This window comes from Chaetodon auriga, chromosome 21 (assembly GCF_051107435.1).
Source record: "Chaetodon auriga isolate fChaAug3 chromosome 21, fChaAug3.hap1, whole genome shotgun sequence".
In the NCBI taxonomy this organism is placed as follows: Eukaryota; Metazoa; Chordata; class Actinopteri; order Chaetodontiformes; family Chaetodontidae; genus Chaetodon; species Chaetodon auriga.
In genome coordinates this window covers 19,278,291-19,295,820 of record NC_135094.1, presented here as the reverse complement: position 1 = coordinate 19,295,820, position 17,530 = coordinate 19,278,291, and the positions used below count along the sequence as shown (strand labels likewise).

The following is a 17,530-nucleotide window of genomic DNA, read 5'->3' as shown; positions in this document are numbered from 1 at the left end:
CAGTGTCAGCGCAGCGCTGTGGGAATGGATCAATTCAGCTTTGATCAGTAAACCATTACGCTCAACCTCAGATGGTTTAGTTAAAAAAAAAAAACAATAAAAAACAAAAGCAGGAAAACATGAAGTCAGCTGACCTAAATAATCTGCTTCATATCTGACCTGTTTCAGTCATACACACCATAAACACAAACAACACACTGCAAACAACGGCGGGAATGGGGAGGGTCAATATTTGTTATCCGAAGGAAGCCTTTAATTGAAGGAGTGGACAAATATAAAAGCATTGGACAGTCCTTTATGGAGAGGCCTCACAGAGAGTGAGTGGAGAAATGAGACTTATCAGTCAAACTCTAATTGTTCCATCACAATTAAGGCAGAAAGAGTTGCAACAACAGAAAGCGTTCAGTGGAGGAAAGCTTCTCCACAAATGACAGCAGAGACAAAGAGACAAATGTGCGTGACAGAGAGAGGGGGAATGATAAAGTCAGAGTGGGGTCAAGTGAATGCCTCAGAGTGGCCCTTCATCCTGCACTCATAATGTATTCATGTCAAGCAAACTGGAGTTTCCCACACGTTAATGGCTCCATTTACTGCAGAGAAATAGCAACTCACAGTTTGGTAATGAACCCATATTTGTCCAAATGCCTAAAATCTGACATCACCATTAATTACATTTATGGTCAAATCAACCTGCTATGAGGCCCCAGGGCAAAAACGTGCCATGGGCTCCTATTGAGAAAAACCCCACTCGTAACCCATTTATCCCAGAGTCACAGGAAATAACTAATATTTCTATGCTAGAATGCCTTTCAAATATTTGAAATGCATTTATGAGTACGAACTATGTGATCATTGCATCAAACATTCTTTTTTACATAGTATTTTTCATTGTGCTTTAATGGGAATTACCAAAACATGACACATTGCTAATCCTATCTGAAAAGCTTCTGTAGTGTTCATGGTCCCAAATTCATGTTCCAGTTTGTCCTGACATCTCAGTTTTGCTTGAGGAACCTCGTCTTTGAACTGGGATGTTTCTTTATTGTTTTGACAGTGACCCTGTTATTCAAGTCTGTGTTGAAGATGTCCCAGTTGGTGCATGCCAGGGAGCTCTTGGAGTTGTGTAGTTGCAGTCTCCAACCATTGTGGGGCGCTATATGATTGTGGCTTGCGATGTAACTGTGCTGTTAATTAAGTTTAAAAGGGGGGCAGGGGGGTTCAGGAGGTGCGAGAGAACAGATACAAAATGTGAAAATGTGTCGGGAAAGTTTCTGTAGCACAAATCCAAGATGATTTCCCTTCTGGTGGGAATGGTCACATGATGTTGAAATGATGACATCGACCAGTCTGTAACTGTTAAAATTCCGGTGCCCTGGAACACTTAGCCAATATAGCGTTAGCATCTTTGGCTTCCAGCTAGAGATGCAGAGACATGTCAGCGTCTTAAAGACAGGCATGCATACCGTGTGCTGCATTATTAGTGACGGCTTAACATTCTCCATCATGCACTCGGCATGCTGGACTCCGTAGTTTGTTAAGTTTTTGGTTTTCTGTTCCACAATGCAAATGTTTTAGTTAGTGTCTGTGTCTGTTGGGAACATGGTGGTTTATGCTGGTAACTGTCATTTCTGTGCTGGTTTATGATTTTAACCATTAGTGAGGTGTCTGTTACATTTGTTTGATTCTTGATGTATTTTTCTACTGTGTTAATGAAATTTGTTCACTTGTGTTTCATCATTTAAAGCTGTTTGGAACATTCTAGAGGTAAAAAATAGGGATGTATCAAAACCAAAAACTCACGATACGATAATATCTCAATATTAAGGCCATGTTACGACATTTATTGCAACATTAAAAAAGGAAAAAAAATTAATTTAAAAAAAATTAAGAAATTAGTGTATACAGTAATTTTTATTTGTATAAAATGTGTTACATTATCTTAAAGTGTGTCTGCTTTCCATCTTTCACTAAATAAAATAAAAATAGTCAGTCATGACCTAAGCATGTACAAATTGTCTTTGGCAATGAATGATTGAACAATGTAATATTAAAAAAAAAAAAAAAAAATGCAGCAGTCAGTGGCAGTCCTTTCATTAAATAATGAACAGAGCTGTTCCATCGGGTGACCACATCCAGGATCAGCTTATGTCCTGGCAGGTTTAACAGTTTTGTTTGGTGGTCAGCTCAGCTGTGGAAGCTGAACTGCTACAGCCTCACTCGACCGAGCAGACGGCTGGCACAGCCTCCGTCCAGCCAGGTTTAAAGTGTGTGCAAAACACTTTATGTGGGGACAATACAGCCTCTCTCATTGGTACATCCATGTTTCCTGCATTGTCTGTAACAACAGCAACACCGTGATGATTGTTACTCTTCAAGTCCAGTGTGTGATTGGTTTTGTCTGTAGGATAAAGCTTTGGATGTCCCATTTGCTGATCATAACATGAGCTGTGACTGTAATGTAGCTCTGAGTAGCTCATCAAGTGGTTATGGAGATGCACTCAGCTTCTTTGAGGCTCTGAGTCACTTAAGCTTTTGTCTCTTGGTACAGAACCGCTATCACTGTGCAACCAAAGAGTGGCCTTGATGGACTTTTATACTTTGGCTGCAAAATGTTTACTAACCTCCAAAATCCATCGTTGTTGACCACAGAAAATGGCCTAAAGTCTTTGGCTTTATATTCACTGATGCATCGTGTTAGTTCTTCAGCTCTGGACTGTTATGGGGAAGCTGGGCTCCAAATGTTTCTTTCAGCCTCATTTGGCCTTGAAAATTTGTTGCTGTTGTGATTTGAGCTTTTCTGGGTGATGATGTGCCAAATAGTTTCTCATGTTTGATGTGTTTCCCGTCGTGTAGTTGACCGTCGTCTTTGTATTTGCAAGTTGGTTTGCATTTGTCAGTTTCCTTTTCGCCACTGTCAGCTCTTGAAAGGGCAAACTGAAATGTTGTCACATGTCAGCTCTAAAAGTCGAATGAACATCTTCAATCTCATTTTTGTTATCGGCACGTTCAGCCGTAATTTTCTGGTTGGATTTATTTTTAGAAGTGCTTTGCTTGCGGGAGTCTGTCTTCTTGACTACCATGACTGTGCCCCCTCCTGTTCAAACAAAAACAATACAATTTTCAACAAGGAGAGGTAACAAATAACCATGTAATGTCACAGTAGATAGCGTCACATTCCTATGATGGCATCATGACATATTTCTAGGACAACATTGCGAGATTCGATATATTGTTACATCCCTGGTAAACAAGTTGATGATTGTAAACAGGCTCAGTCATCCACAAGCAAGGACGGAGAGAGGTCCACCACTTTGTGAACACATGATTTTATAAAGGGCGTCACTGCATGGGCTCAGGACCATGTGGTAAAACTGTTGTCAGTAAACACAACGTCCCAACCGCAATCAGGGTTGTACATCCACAAATCCACCTGGACTTAAAGGTGAGCACAGACAAACTTTGCTCCTTCAGCAGATGACTATGAAAACAGCATGAACTGTCAAACTGTCAAACAGACATTCTGCAAAGTAACAATTAGTAAAACACATTTTTGAGTGGAGGACGCTTTAATGAGCATTTGGAACATTAGATCTTTCAACTTGAAGTTCTTGTTTGACTGTCTGGCACTGATACTTGGTTGGAGTATACGTAAAAAGTATTTTCAGTTTTATTTCTACTTTCTTTCTTTCCTTTTTTTTTTTTGTGGCTGAAGTGCCTTACCACTACAATGAATGGAACAACAGGTTAATCCAATGCAAAAAATAGCCCCAAACAAATTTCCCACAGTAACATTTGATTAAAACCACAATGTCCAGCTGTTTGAGGAATTGACTTTTAAATCAACTTTTTTTTGTGCCCCCATTCAAAGATTTCTTCAGTTGTCTGAGGCTGAGAGGAGGGAAGTCAGAAAGAGAGAGGGGCCACACATTGCTGGTGTTGGTCTTTCCATGGGATTTGTTGACAGTAAAAAGAATCTCAAACAACACAAACCTTCTCCTTTATGCATGACAGAGCTGACCAGGAGTTAAGCGCAAACTTCAATAACAGAATCCATACAGTTAGCAACCGAACCAGTTTGTTGGTGTGAATATTAACAAGTCGATGTGAAACATCAGGTCATTCCTATGGTTTATGACTCTCTCTCTGGGCGAGCGGCCATGCTTTGGCTGGTCACGTGCACTCGTGCGGCTCAACTGACATAATGAACTCTCGGCTGGAGCTCAGCCAGCAATGAGGCCATGGAGCTCTCTATCACTCTCATTCAGTCTCTGGATGCCTTCCTCTTTCTGTTTCACTGTTCTCTCCATCACCCTCTCATTTACACTATTTTCACTTCTGTCTTCCTCTCCTTTCTGAACTCTCTTCATCTTTGTCTTTCTTTCTCTCCCTTCCAGCCGGAAAAAGCTTTGGCCCCTTTGCCTGTTTTCCTCACCAGTGAATGCCTCCCTCCCTCCCTCCTTCCCATGATGGCATGAATAGTTTTCTATGTCAAGTTGACCCTCATTCATATCCACCCCCCCCTCCTTCCATCTATCCTTCAATCCTCCGTCATCACCACTTGCCCCACTGCCCGAAATATCTGTCAGCTGTCAGCCAAATAAAAGATGGGGAGGGAAAAAACGTTGTTGTCAACATGCCTCCCCAGAAAGAATGAAAGCATTCTGCTCTATTTCCCTCCGATATGAAAAAAAAAAGGCGCAGTGGAAAATAAAAAGAAGGGGTGGGGATGAGGAAGGGGGGGGGGGGGGGCGGTCTGTGGTTAGATGGACTGAATGCTGCTGCCATGAGCTCTTGTAGTCACACTGGCATCACTTGTATCTGACACCATTACTTGACTCATGTGATTCATATAATCATCATATCATAGACGTGAACTGAACACTATTCTAATTAAAATTGGTCATTTGTCATCAAAAGTATTGAAATGTCCAGGCTACATGCAGAAATTAAAGCTGGTTTACTTATTTATCTATGTATTAATCTATTTTTATAGACAATCTGTTGCTGTGATTGTGTATCTGACAGCTGCTGTTGTATTTGTTGCATGCTCATTCCAGACGGTGACTGACTCCTTAATTCAGCACTCAGTTAAAATCTGACTGGCTATTTTAAAAGTCTGAAATATAGACTATATCCGTGCCTTGAAATCGAATTTTAAAGTCAGGGAAATATTGGACATGTGATGTGTGTGATGGCACCATCAGATCACTCTGGACTCAAGATCACATGCTGCATTATTAAAGTTATCAGTTTATCAGCGCCTTTTGGACTTCTCAGTGCATCCAAATAGAGAGGTAATGAGGGAGGGCCTTCGTGACTCCTCGTGGCGGAAAACAGAACAGCATGACGGATTTTATGAGGTTGGACCACGGTTTAAGGATAATGTGTGCTCAATGCAGCCAAACCACGGTGGAAAAGTAGGACACGTTTAAGAGTGACCACGGCATGGCAGAGCTGAAGTAGTTACTGGACTCTTTCTTTTAATAATGCCATCTTGTTGAGACTCCAGAGGAATTAAAGAAACAGAAACATGCAGACAGGAGAGACACATAGCTCAAATGTTTTTAAGGGATCTAGAAACTGCCAAGAGCTCTGCTGAAAAGAGCCTGGAAGTAAGAGGTGCAAAACATGGCCCAAATCATCTACCATGCTATATGTAATTCTATATCACATTAATGGAAGAAGTGGTTTATAACTATATGGTGAGGAGGAGGAGGAGGAGGTCGCATTCATACTGTTGACTGTTTTTACACAGATATCCATGCTACATGCATTTGGATGGATAACATCAAGAGAAGAGTGGAATGCAATATACAGACAAGCAGAAAAGAGTGTGAACTGCTACACTCCAAACAAAATCATCAGCACGCCCACTCACTGGCTGTGTAGCAGGGTAGCACTTCATATGTTGTGAATGACAGTGTGTAAATGCAGCTTAAGGGATAGCTCGCATTGTGGAAACGGTATTGCCAAATCTACTATGTGTGTCTGTGACAAGGAGCACTATCCTCATTCAGGGCAGCAGTTGATTCAGGGATTATCCTTTTTATGAACAATGGCAGGGATTGGGATTATGGCCTGAGGTGGACGAGGATTGGCCCGACTGGAGCGTTTAAAGGGGCATTTATGGGATCTTCTTAACAGGACAGATTGCATTGTATGGCATGTGCTGGTGACAGCACATAATCCTGTAAAACACTAGAATCCTCACAACACTGGCAGCCTCTCCGCTGTGCATGTCGCACTACTTGCAAGCCCAGAGTGGAATCAGACAGGCAGACTGTGGCAATTAAAAACTGAAAAACAAGTTTGATGATATTGTCCTCTTAGTAGAAATATTCTGAAACCCATAGCCATTTATTTCAACTTTAAAGTTACTCAACTGCTTCTACATGGAATATAGAGTTGTGAAGTGGGAGGAGCTATTTCAAGCACCGCTGCTTCCAGAAGTAAAATTCTCATTCATTTTTTTCCGATGAAAATTTTAGGTTAAGGACAGAGCGATTCCATGCTTGGAAGGGCATGAAACTATCCTGGATAGATCATCAGTTCAAGGTTAATGTTCTGCTACATGTGCAAACTGTGGAGAAAAGTGCTTTTACAGTCAACACCTTAAATTTAGTTTCAGATTCTGGGTCAGTGGAAGAATTCAGCTGTGTTTTGTTCTCAACTGCAACAACGAGCTTTTGGAATTTGGCATAGCTCTGACTTGCGCATTTTACTGGCTTCTTCTCCACATCGATAGCAAAGCCTTCCACTATGCCAAACTGAAAAAACTCAGACACAAAGTTGAATTAATTACAACGAAAGGTCATAACATAAATTGCTAGCATGTTTACATAATCTGAGACTGCAATATATCGATATTGATATGTATGGCAACATAATATTTGATAATTCTGTCAGAGGAGGAGTATATTTTTTGACAAAAGAACATATTGAAATACAAACCAATCAGCTTAGTGATATATGAAGGAACATGATGAATATCGTTTAAAGAAATGGGAATTCATAGTGAGAACATACTGCAGCTCCTCTCAGCTCACAACTCTGTTTACTAGTTATGATTCCTCTGAAAGCCTCTGAAAACTCTTCCTTCAACCCTTTCAACACATAAATCCAGCTGGCCTCCACTTTCAACATTACAGTTTCAATATCACCAACTCTAATATGATCTGCTGCTATGAATTAAACCATTGAAGAGGTATCTGGCACCATATCAGTGCAAGAGCCTTATAGGACATTTGTCAGTGGCTGCATGTGTAGAGGTCATAAACAACAGATGACTGATCCAGAATGTGTCAATACCATCTAATCTAGTGGTTTGCCCTCAACTGTTTGAACACAGACTCTCATCTGTTCGGTTCTGGGTGTCACTATGGTGAGGGACGCAGGCAAAATCCAATATGGCATGTGGAGGGAGAGAGACAAGGACAGAAAGAGGGAGAGAGGAAGGGAGAGAGACCTTCTTGATCAGTCTGGCACGCACACACACGCACACACGCACACACACACACACAAACACACACACACACACACACACACACACACTATGGGAACCAGGTCAAGCATGACCCGGGCATTACCAGAGAGATGAGCTCATCGACAACTGGTGCAGCTACTGTAGTCAAAACCATACAGTATCACGTGTATGTGTCTGTCTATGTGTGTGTGTGTGTGTGTGTGTGTGTGTGTGTGTGTGTGTGTGTGTGTGACTGAGAGAGAGAGAGAGAGTCTCACATACTGGGTCACACTGAGCTGTGCTCCAGTTGGTCATTATTCAGTGTTACTGATGGATTTAACACATCAAACTGCTGTCAGTCCGTATGACATCCCCTTCACCTCTCAGCCATAAGCCTGGGACACAGGAAACCCAATCCACCCATATTCTAAAACACAATCTGTGTGTGTGTGTGTGTGTGTGTGTGTGTGTGTATACACAAAAGGATAGAGGCGAGGCACATTGTTGGAATAGCTAGTGTTTGCTGGAGCATTAAAGTTTGGCCTGAAGCTCTGCAGGACTAAAAACAGCTATATGGCTTCTTCCTCTCTCACACTTCTCCTTTGAGAACATCCCACTGTTTATGTCCTGTGGCTTTTCTATGTTTAGTCACAGGCGAACCAAACCTCAGTGTTCTGACTGGTTACACCCGGACACAAACATTTATGGCCTACTGGACCCTCTCAAAATATAAAACTTAACAACAATAGTAAGGCTACAGGCCAGTAATTACAGCCAAGCACAACCAATATTCACACACAAAGACATGAGGAGGAAGAAAGAAGAACAAAACGCTGGCAGCTGCATCCCATTTAGGTTCACTGGCATATCTTGGTGATATGATATAATGGAATAGAACTATTGTTAATTTTTCAGTAACATCTGTGGTTTTCCTGCTCTGACAGTATGTGAGCTGTCAAAAAGGTGTGCAGTGGAAGATAGAAGGATGAGCTTCAATGACAAGAGGAAGTGGGAATGTGACGCATTGTGTAGGTTTCGATCGATCACCTTGCGCCGTTGTTTTCGCAGATCAATAATCCAACACAGCATCCAGATCAGCTGCTACTGTTACTAGTCATGGCGACTGGTCAGAATGTGTTGGTGTTTGTATTTCATTAAAAACATCAACAAGTAGAAGTTGTGTGCGTGATCAATCAGTGTGTTAATGCAACATTTGATGTGAATTCCTAATAATATAAATGTGTGTTATCAACTTTGACAAATATCTAGAGGGCTGTGTACCCCTTACTCTATGTCTTACTTGTATTTAAAATAGCGAGCACTAACAACAGGAAGTTAAGAGAGACACACAGGAGAAAATGGATGGGCCACACGAGGTCACTGACTTCAGATCTGTTTCCCCTTTCTCCTTTAGTTTGCTGTCAGATGACAATCATTCTCCAATGCACACTAATAAATTGCTTCCCCTAGTACTGGGGCCTGTATCATAAATGTCACTCTGCAAAATTACCGGAAAAAACATTTTCATATTTCATTTGTATTATTATAAAATATAATTGCAACATTTACTAATACTACTAGCATTAATATTGAATATTATCCCTGATGTTTGTACAGCTTTTTATCCTGTTTTAGTTGAGTGATTACATTGTATTTCACCTGACTGAATTATCATGCTTTGTGCTTTAAATAAGTTCATTCCCACAGGTCTCATTGCTTGCCTTATTAAGTAGTCTGCTCAAGGTTCTCTTGCTGTTGCTTGTAATTAGAAACTCTTTCATGTGAAGAACACACTCATGGCTGGATGGGAAAACCCAGTCTAGCAGTGCAGTTAATCACTTAAACAGACCTGTGACTGCCAAAGGACAACAACGTTGAATGTTTCCACTTGGTGGCAGATCAGTAAATGTTCCTTTTATTTCACCCTTACTGTCATTTGACATTGTTTTTTTTCATTTCTTCTCACATTAAGTTGTCCTTATTTTAAGCTTAAGTACTAAGTTAAGCCAATTTATGAGATTAATTGCATAAACCAATGTTTTTGTAGCATATGCAACATATAATGTCGCACTGTACAGTCCTGAATTGACAACCAATTTTGTCAGTTCTCTGTGAGTGTTTTGGTGTCCTGTGCAGGCTTGATACTCACAACTCGAGGACTAGCACCATCTCAGAAGTCATCTCATAAACTTGGTGGAGGTTGACGACCCGGGTGCTGGCTGTGGCCAACTCGAGCACTGCGATCTCATGGATGATGTCCATCCTGCAGTCCTGGCCTTTCCGTCTCTTCCTCATGAACTTGGCGGCGTACTCATGGCCTGTGCATTTCTCCACACACTTTCTCACCACGGCAAACTTCCCCCTGAAAGAAAAGCAGAACATCAACATTGGATACACATGTTTAGGTAAGAACGTAACTGCAGGACTCCTTTGATTCCCTCTGTGCTAACAGGGACCACTGCAAACATCATGGCTCGTTTTTTCTAGACTTATTTGAAAAAAGACCACGTCACTACTTCTAATAGACAGATTTGTCTTGAAATGGAAAAGGTAGTGTCCACATGACGTTCTGCTAACAATCCCATAATGCAATGCTCTGCATTTTACAGAAAATGTAAAAGTTATAAAGCTTAATTTTCTGAATTCACTATTAAGTAAACTACTGAGTGTCTATAATATTGGAAGCAGTGAACAAAGAGTCTAACAGATAGCAGATAACAGCTCTGTGAGACTGTCCAGTTTCTCATAATCTTACGTACAATTGGACTAGTTTACTGTGTTAGCATGCTAATATTTGCTAATTAGCAATAAACACAAAGTACAGCTAAGGCTGATGGGATCAGTTTGCAGGTACTCAGTCATAAACCAAAGTCTTGAATAAACAGAAATTTTGATGTAATGAGGTGATTGATGAAAAGTTCAAGAAATCACCTCCATGATAATGATTCATCCAGATGGAAACATTCTGGATTCCAAAAGAGTTGGCCTACTGTGCAAAGCTTAAAATAAAACAGAATGCAATCATTAGAAAATAATGGCATTCTGTTTTCGTTATGTTTCTGGCAGCATCAGAACTTGGAATCGGGGATGTACATGCCATACAAGTTTTATCACAACAAGAAATGTTCCGACAACCCATCCAAAAATGATTGAGACATTGGACTAAAAGCCAAAGTGGTGCTTGAGGAAATGCCAAAAGATCACCAAAGTCGTACGATGTATTCTCTGAGGACCATGAATACAAATAGAAAAATCAATGGAAATCCATCACATCTCTCCAGCTATGCAGCTGGCATGGCTAAAAAGAGGGGGAATTAAGGGTAAACCCACTACATACAAATCCTAAAATAAAGACAAAGCTAAAAAAAAAAAACAACAAAGGGAACCGATGGGAACTTTCTGGGAGGCTGTTCCAGAGCCGAGAAGCAACATCAAGTTAGCAGGAACTATCCTTTAATAAAGAAAACAAGACTTAAAGAGGTGAAAACTAAATGATGAAACTAAAAATGCGCTAGGCAAAAATGCCAGTCATGCTCCCAAGCTACAATCCTCTCTCCCCAACCTCTGGGTCCAGAGATGAGGCTTGGGTGAAAGTCCGCATCGCCCGTCTCCAAATGGAATCCCAGGAGAAAGTACAGAACAGACAAGCACAGTTGCAATACCAGCTGGAGATCCGAAAGCTGGAAATCGAAGCTGACAAAAGCATTAAATTGCGTCAGCTGGAGAGTGGTGTTCATGCTGTGGACCTGGCTGTGGATGTCGTTGGCAGTGTTGCCCTATCTTTTTTCTATCACAACCGTCTGGCCTGACCCAATTCTATTTTAGGCTGGAAGGTGTTCCTGTGTAAGGATAACAGTGCTGTGTGAGCACACATGTGCATGCTGCCCAGGGGAAATCCTCTGAAATGCAGCTGGTGATGGAGATGACAAGCGCACATCATGTCTTCCCTCTGGCTACTGTTGGAAGTCCATGCTCCAATAATCAGCAGCAGCACCCTGGCTGAACCTGACTGATCCACAGCCAAGACTCACTCACAGCGACACGCCAAAACTTCTCTGTCTGCTTCTTTACATGGCCAAGATTCCCTCTGTGACTTGACATAAAGACAGATGGGATATAAAGATTAGAACAAGCATTTTTACAAGTTAAGCTACTGACTTAACCTACTTTAACGGATGCAGAAAGAGCAGGTGTACATATTTTTTCTTGGTCGCTGAGCCACCAGAGAGGAAGTGTTAAGTTTCAATAAATGTAAAGCTTGTTGAGCATCCAGGGAGTTAAATGTAGTGCAGCACAGCAGGCAGCCAGTTTAGTCTGCTGGACAAAGCCATTGTTCCATTTTGATTTGATTGGTTGGTGTCTGTTCCCGCTGGCCGCTGCACACTGGCTCAACAGAGGGAAAAAAATCATACTCTTCCAAATGATGCACGATATAAGACTGGTTCAAAGCTTAGCTTAGCGATTCTACACAGACACACAGACATATTTGAGCATTTAAATAGTGGTCATTTTCAAACTGGTTTATATTGAGTATAGTTAAATATTCCTTCTCTCTTGAACATTAAAGTCTCTAAATGAGAAAGTAGTTTAAAGTGTAGTGACACTGTGAAAATTAACCACAACACATCTGGAAGGACAAAGAAGAAACATCATCAGGACAGAATAAGGTAACTGATAACTGAAAAATACACTTCCTATATCCTTAACATATCAACTTCAGTCTGACCTTGGTACAGTACAGTTACACAGTGCAGTGAGATAACATCCGGGTTTTGATTTCAGTGCCAAAAATAGGAACAAGTGACATTAATAAAATAAACTGAACTACAAGGAGCGATCTGAAGATTTGCAGCCAGTGGTTCTCAGTCCTACTCTGGAGCCTCAAGCACTGCATCCTGATACATGCCTGATCTACCTACACCTGACTTCCACCAGCTCTTCACTGGCTGAACATAACTGATTAAGTCAGTCAGAGTATTAAAGCCAAGTGAATGTACTGTAAAGAAATTTTCTTTACAGTCAGCTAAAACATTTTCTGAGTGAATGTTACTTTGTTTGTGTCTGGTAATATATGATGCTACTGATAAATTACAGAACGCCTTTAGGCTACAGTTACATTAAGTGTCAATCCAACAACACTAGTGGAACAACATCACGCCACAAGCCCTGATTTCCTCTGGAACCTCCTCTTACAGTCACATGTCATCCCTCAGCCTGCACTCCTCTAACACGGCCAGGGTACGGTCTATGAGTGATACGGCCTTTGGTGTTTCCCCTGTAACATGTTGAATCGGACTTGTGAACTGCTCGTGATCACTCACAGACAGCACTGAACTCAACTACTACTACCGCTACTACCATTTATATCAATAAACAAACTGGAACTTTTACGACTACGAGTACTACTGGTAGCCCAAATACTCCTATTGTGACAAATTATATGACTGCTAACTCTAGTAGTGCTACATGTACTACTACTGAAATGAGTACTGTTACAACTGCTTTGAAAAATGTTATAAAATGCTCAGTGTATTTAGAATTATTGAACTTCTGGGTGATAATTGAACTGCTTTTGCTCCGAGTAATCAAATTCTAACATTTAAACTTTTTCCAATGAATAAAATCCTTTCTTCTTTCAGAAAATTCCTTTTAAATTTGCAGTCTGAAGTAAGACCACAGGAGTTCTTCAGAAAATGTAACCTTTTGTATTCATGAGTAATTTTTGTCCCTCTTATATTCTGATATTTTTATGAAATGCTGTTAACTTGATTCACTTGATGAATGACATAAAATGAGTACGCTTTATTCCTTTTTTTTTTTTCTTTTTACCCTCGGACATGTTTAATTCCTGCAATATTTCCTGCTGTTATATATTAAAAACACTTGTCCCCTTGTATACATTGACTTTGATTTCCTAAGACTGACCCATTGAGCGACATGTTTATATGTCCTCAAACAGTCTGCAGCACACAGGGCTTGAGTTTTTTTTTTTTTTTTTTTTCCTATACAATACACGTGAGCTAGTAGCACAATGTCTAATCTCTATGCATTCATAGACTTGGCAGTACTGTTAAATCACAATATCAAGTGCTGATAAAGCTTCTTCAGGGCTCTTGGTGTGCTGTTCCCTGTGCCACCTCCTTGCAGGAGACATTCTCTGTAGGAGAAAGCTGAGTGCTGGGGCCACGAGAGCACCTGTTGCAAATAGAAAAGAAATCTAAGAGACACGCTGTGAAATATGCCTACGGTTAAGGGCAAAAATGGGGCGATTTGTTTAAACATGTTGTGTTAGAGCAGTAGCCACAACATTCAAATCCAGCAGGGGGTACAATCATCTACCCTTCAGAGACATTACACATCCTCTCCTGCCCCTCCAAGTCCTCGGCAACAGCTTTTTCAGCACAGACTGCCTGTGTCGTCGTTCATAGCTAGATAACCTAGAAAACTATACTACTATGTTTAGAATACTAATCAGTATGTTGGAGAGTGTGGTGTTTGAATTTCCAGGGTAGAGGCACTTCAGCCTCAGATTTAGATACTCTTTAAGATATAAACTTAAATCTAGAGTTGCTGTCTCATTGTACACCTCTGCCAAACAGTCAAATTGGATTTACCTTCATGTCCGTCCAGACTCATACATGTAGTGCAGACTTTGAAGGGATTTAATCAAAGGTATTAAGCGTATTTTCTGGTGAAGTGGAAGTTATCACTATTGACATGTTTGATTCCAGTGAATAACTTCCGGTGACAAACATGCTGTCTTCGCTTGGAAACCATGTGTACAGAGAAATACAGACGACTGACAGAGAGCTTCATCACATGGAGCAGCGGTTCAGTCCAGAACTGAGGAAGCCTTTTGAAAACAAAACGAGAATGAGAATCTGACCACAGCTACTTTCCAACACTGCAACTCCAACAACTAAAACAAATGAAATTAAACAGCACTTTTTTGTCTGCAAAGCACACATATCTGTTCTATACATCACTTGTACTGAGTTCTTATTTGAGAAAAATCACAAACAAAAAAGCAGAAAAGTACATTTTCTGATGTTTGGTTTTCTGATGTTGTGCATTCATTCAACAGAATACGTTAGTATCCCTCTACACCCAATCAAAGGACAGATTTCAAATAAACCAACAAAAACTTGAAGGCTCTCAGGACACAAAGAAGAGTACTATGATCAGCAGCAGTCACAACATGAATTATAGTTAGACCTCCCTGGCATGCACAACAAGAGCAAAACATATCCATGGTGATGACTTCAGTCCATTCTTTATGAAACCACAGCTGAGAGCAAGAGCAGAAGCTGTGAGATCAAAAAAATGAATAAGGCTGTGACCTGCTTCAGGACCGGAGCATGACGAGCAGCTCCGGGCCTGAAGCGGAGGACCGGGCTGCTTCATCCTCAGCTGCTCTCATGTGAGGGTCATGTGGCTGACGCCGCCGGGAGCTACAGATTTGAAAATGAATACACGTTTTCTGATCATGAGAAAAGACGTGACAGCAGAGACTTGTTGTTCATCAATTTACTGGTGCAACTGGGGTCTCCATCTTTTCAATTCATTTGGAAACAGCAGTACACATACAAAGAACTTGTCTACAACAATAACTAATCCTGGACTGATGCTCCAATTGGTTCAGCTGCATCATAATTATTGAAAGGACAAACAATTTTCAGTTTGGCGCTCTGGCAACTTCTTCCACAGACCTATATTCATTTTAGAGCTGAGATGATTGGTCAATTAATGGATCAGTGGATCAGCAGAAAACCACTTTGATAATCTGATAAAATTCTAAAAGTTTTTTTTAAGAAAAATGCCAAAAACTCTCTGGTTGTCGCTTATCAAATGTAAATATTGTATTGTATATGTTATTAAACTGGATATAAACTGTTCGTTGGACAAATGTAATTGATGATGTCCACTTGGGCTCTGGGACATTGTGATTTTAATTAGATTTTTTTTAATGGACCAAATGGTTGATCAATGAATTGTGAGAATAATTACAGATGAATCAAAAATGAAATAAACTCTTAGTCAGTTAGCCATTAGCCCTAATTAATCTGATTCTCTCATCATCTCACCATCACAAAACAGAATTTCGATGTGGATGAAACAAATGAAAGCTTTAATCTGTTAACTCAGCTCACAGATCACTGCACTCACAATGTAGATGATTCTACAAGTAGAGAGCAACCATGACCTGAAGCTTTCACAGAGGAAACCAACATGATTGTGAGGCTTTAAACAAAGAAACTTCAGACTGGGTAAAATAATGGAGCGGCATCTCAACATCCCGCTCTGTGACGATGACACTCCTGACAGCACCGATACAAGCAAGCCCCAGCCATTCCCTTCAATCTCATTAGCTTTGTAATTACCTCTGAGGTCACCTTTCACGCATGTGGACGCTGTCAAAAACCAGCAGGTGTACTGCTCAGTGTGTCTTTGTGTGCATAATACAACATGTATAACTGAGAACAGCCAAGTGTGTCCACAGAATTATGTTGAGTAAATATTGCTACATTAGTTCTAATGATATCGTTCAATGGTCAGTTCCTGTGGAAAGTTTAGTGGGTTATTTACACAGCTTCTAGTTCACACTTAGTGCCTGACACTGTGTAAACTGAGGCTGATAACAAGTAAGATGAGGCTGGAAATGCTAATAATAATTCATAACCACTATCTTGAGACAACATCACATGTATTTATCTTGACATTGAGATATCAAACAGGTACTTTACTTTTTTTCATGAAACTGGAAAAGCTGGAGAATCCATAATGGCAAATAACCAGCCCACTGCAGCTCCACATCTCCTTTCATTCCACACTTTGAAGGAGGCTGTTTATGTTTCAATGACTCCTTCCTGAGGTCCAGCTCTCAACGAGGCCTTTCTGTCCACTCAGCTGAGACCTGTGGCACTTCCTTTTCATTTAGTCAATCATATATTTATTCAAACAAACTCTCATCATGCTTGGATGTTGTAGCAGATGTGCCAGCTGAAGGACTTCTTATGAACAAAATGCATGCTAACTTTAGTGGAGTACTTTAGTAATAGTTTTATATTCGATCTATATTTTTTTTATTACATATACAAGAAAGATCGTGATCTGGGCCAGATGGCAGCAGTGTGAGTTGCTGTTTCTCTGAAGTCCAGGACTGGGACGTACCAGCTATTCAGTAATACAGTACAAGTTTTTGTGTGAAGTCCTTCTGAACTTCATAGGAACTTCTAGCTAATTTCAAAAGAGACTTAGAAAATCTGGTTACATCATTAAAGTTTCAGGAATGTCTTAGCGTGTAAAGACCAAAGGAGAAGGTAAATGCATGAAATTTTATATCATATAAGCATGCATGGGGAAATAAATCTAATCCAGAGGACACAGTGTGCAGTTTATAATGAGTGGAACATGTCCGATTATGCTCACCTAACGGATGCTATTTGCTCATTTGGTCTACCACTAATGTCATCAGCATAAAATTTTGTCATTTCAGATGTGTTGTTTTGGAAAAAGGGGATTTAAAAAAATTCCAATTTTACATGATTATTAAACAGCATTTTATTGAGTGTGAGATGTGGTGAAGAGCATGTCTTTGAAATTAATTTCCACAGCAAAATGCACACATGATAAACAGTTACATAAGACAGTGAAGGAAAGGGAAGACCCAGAAAGCATAACATGGCCTCTTTAAGGCTGCACTCGGTGTTGTAGATACAAATGAATTCAATTTGGCTGATAGTTTGGGAAATTTACAGATTAGAGTCTATGTTTTGGGGGATAAAAACTGGAAGTCCATACCACTGACAGCCCAGCAACTACCATGTCAGTCTAATCAGGTGGAGAGAAGCTTAATGGTGATATCGGATGGAGAGATGAGGGAAAGCGGAGGATCAAATCCTTGACTTCTCCCGTCTGGAATATATCTTTTTAAATGTCATGGTCATTTCACACCACAAATGATGGTGAAAGTGGAGAGGCCCTTTCAGAGAATACTGACTAGCTGATGATTACACCGAAAGAAGTGCAGAGGAGAGAGGAAGGGAGGGACTGAGTGACAGAGAAAGA

General features: G+C 40.5%; 1 protein-coding gene across 1 annotated transcript in view; it reads right to left on the bottom strand.

Moving 5' to 3' along the window:
• The window catches only part of stk17a (serine/threonine kinase 17a), a 37,381-nt gene that overhangs the window by 13,116 nt on the left and 6,735 nt on the right, over positions 1 to 17,530 (bottom strand). The window contains exon 2 of the mRNA XM_076721479.1: positions 9,612 to 9,824. Coding sequence (XP_076577594.1) covers positions 9,612 to 9,824 — 213 coding nt within the window. The remainder of the gene's footprint in view (positions 1 to 9,611; positions 9,825 to 17,530) is intronic.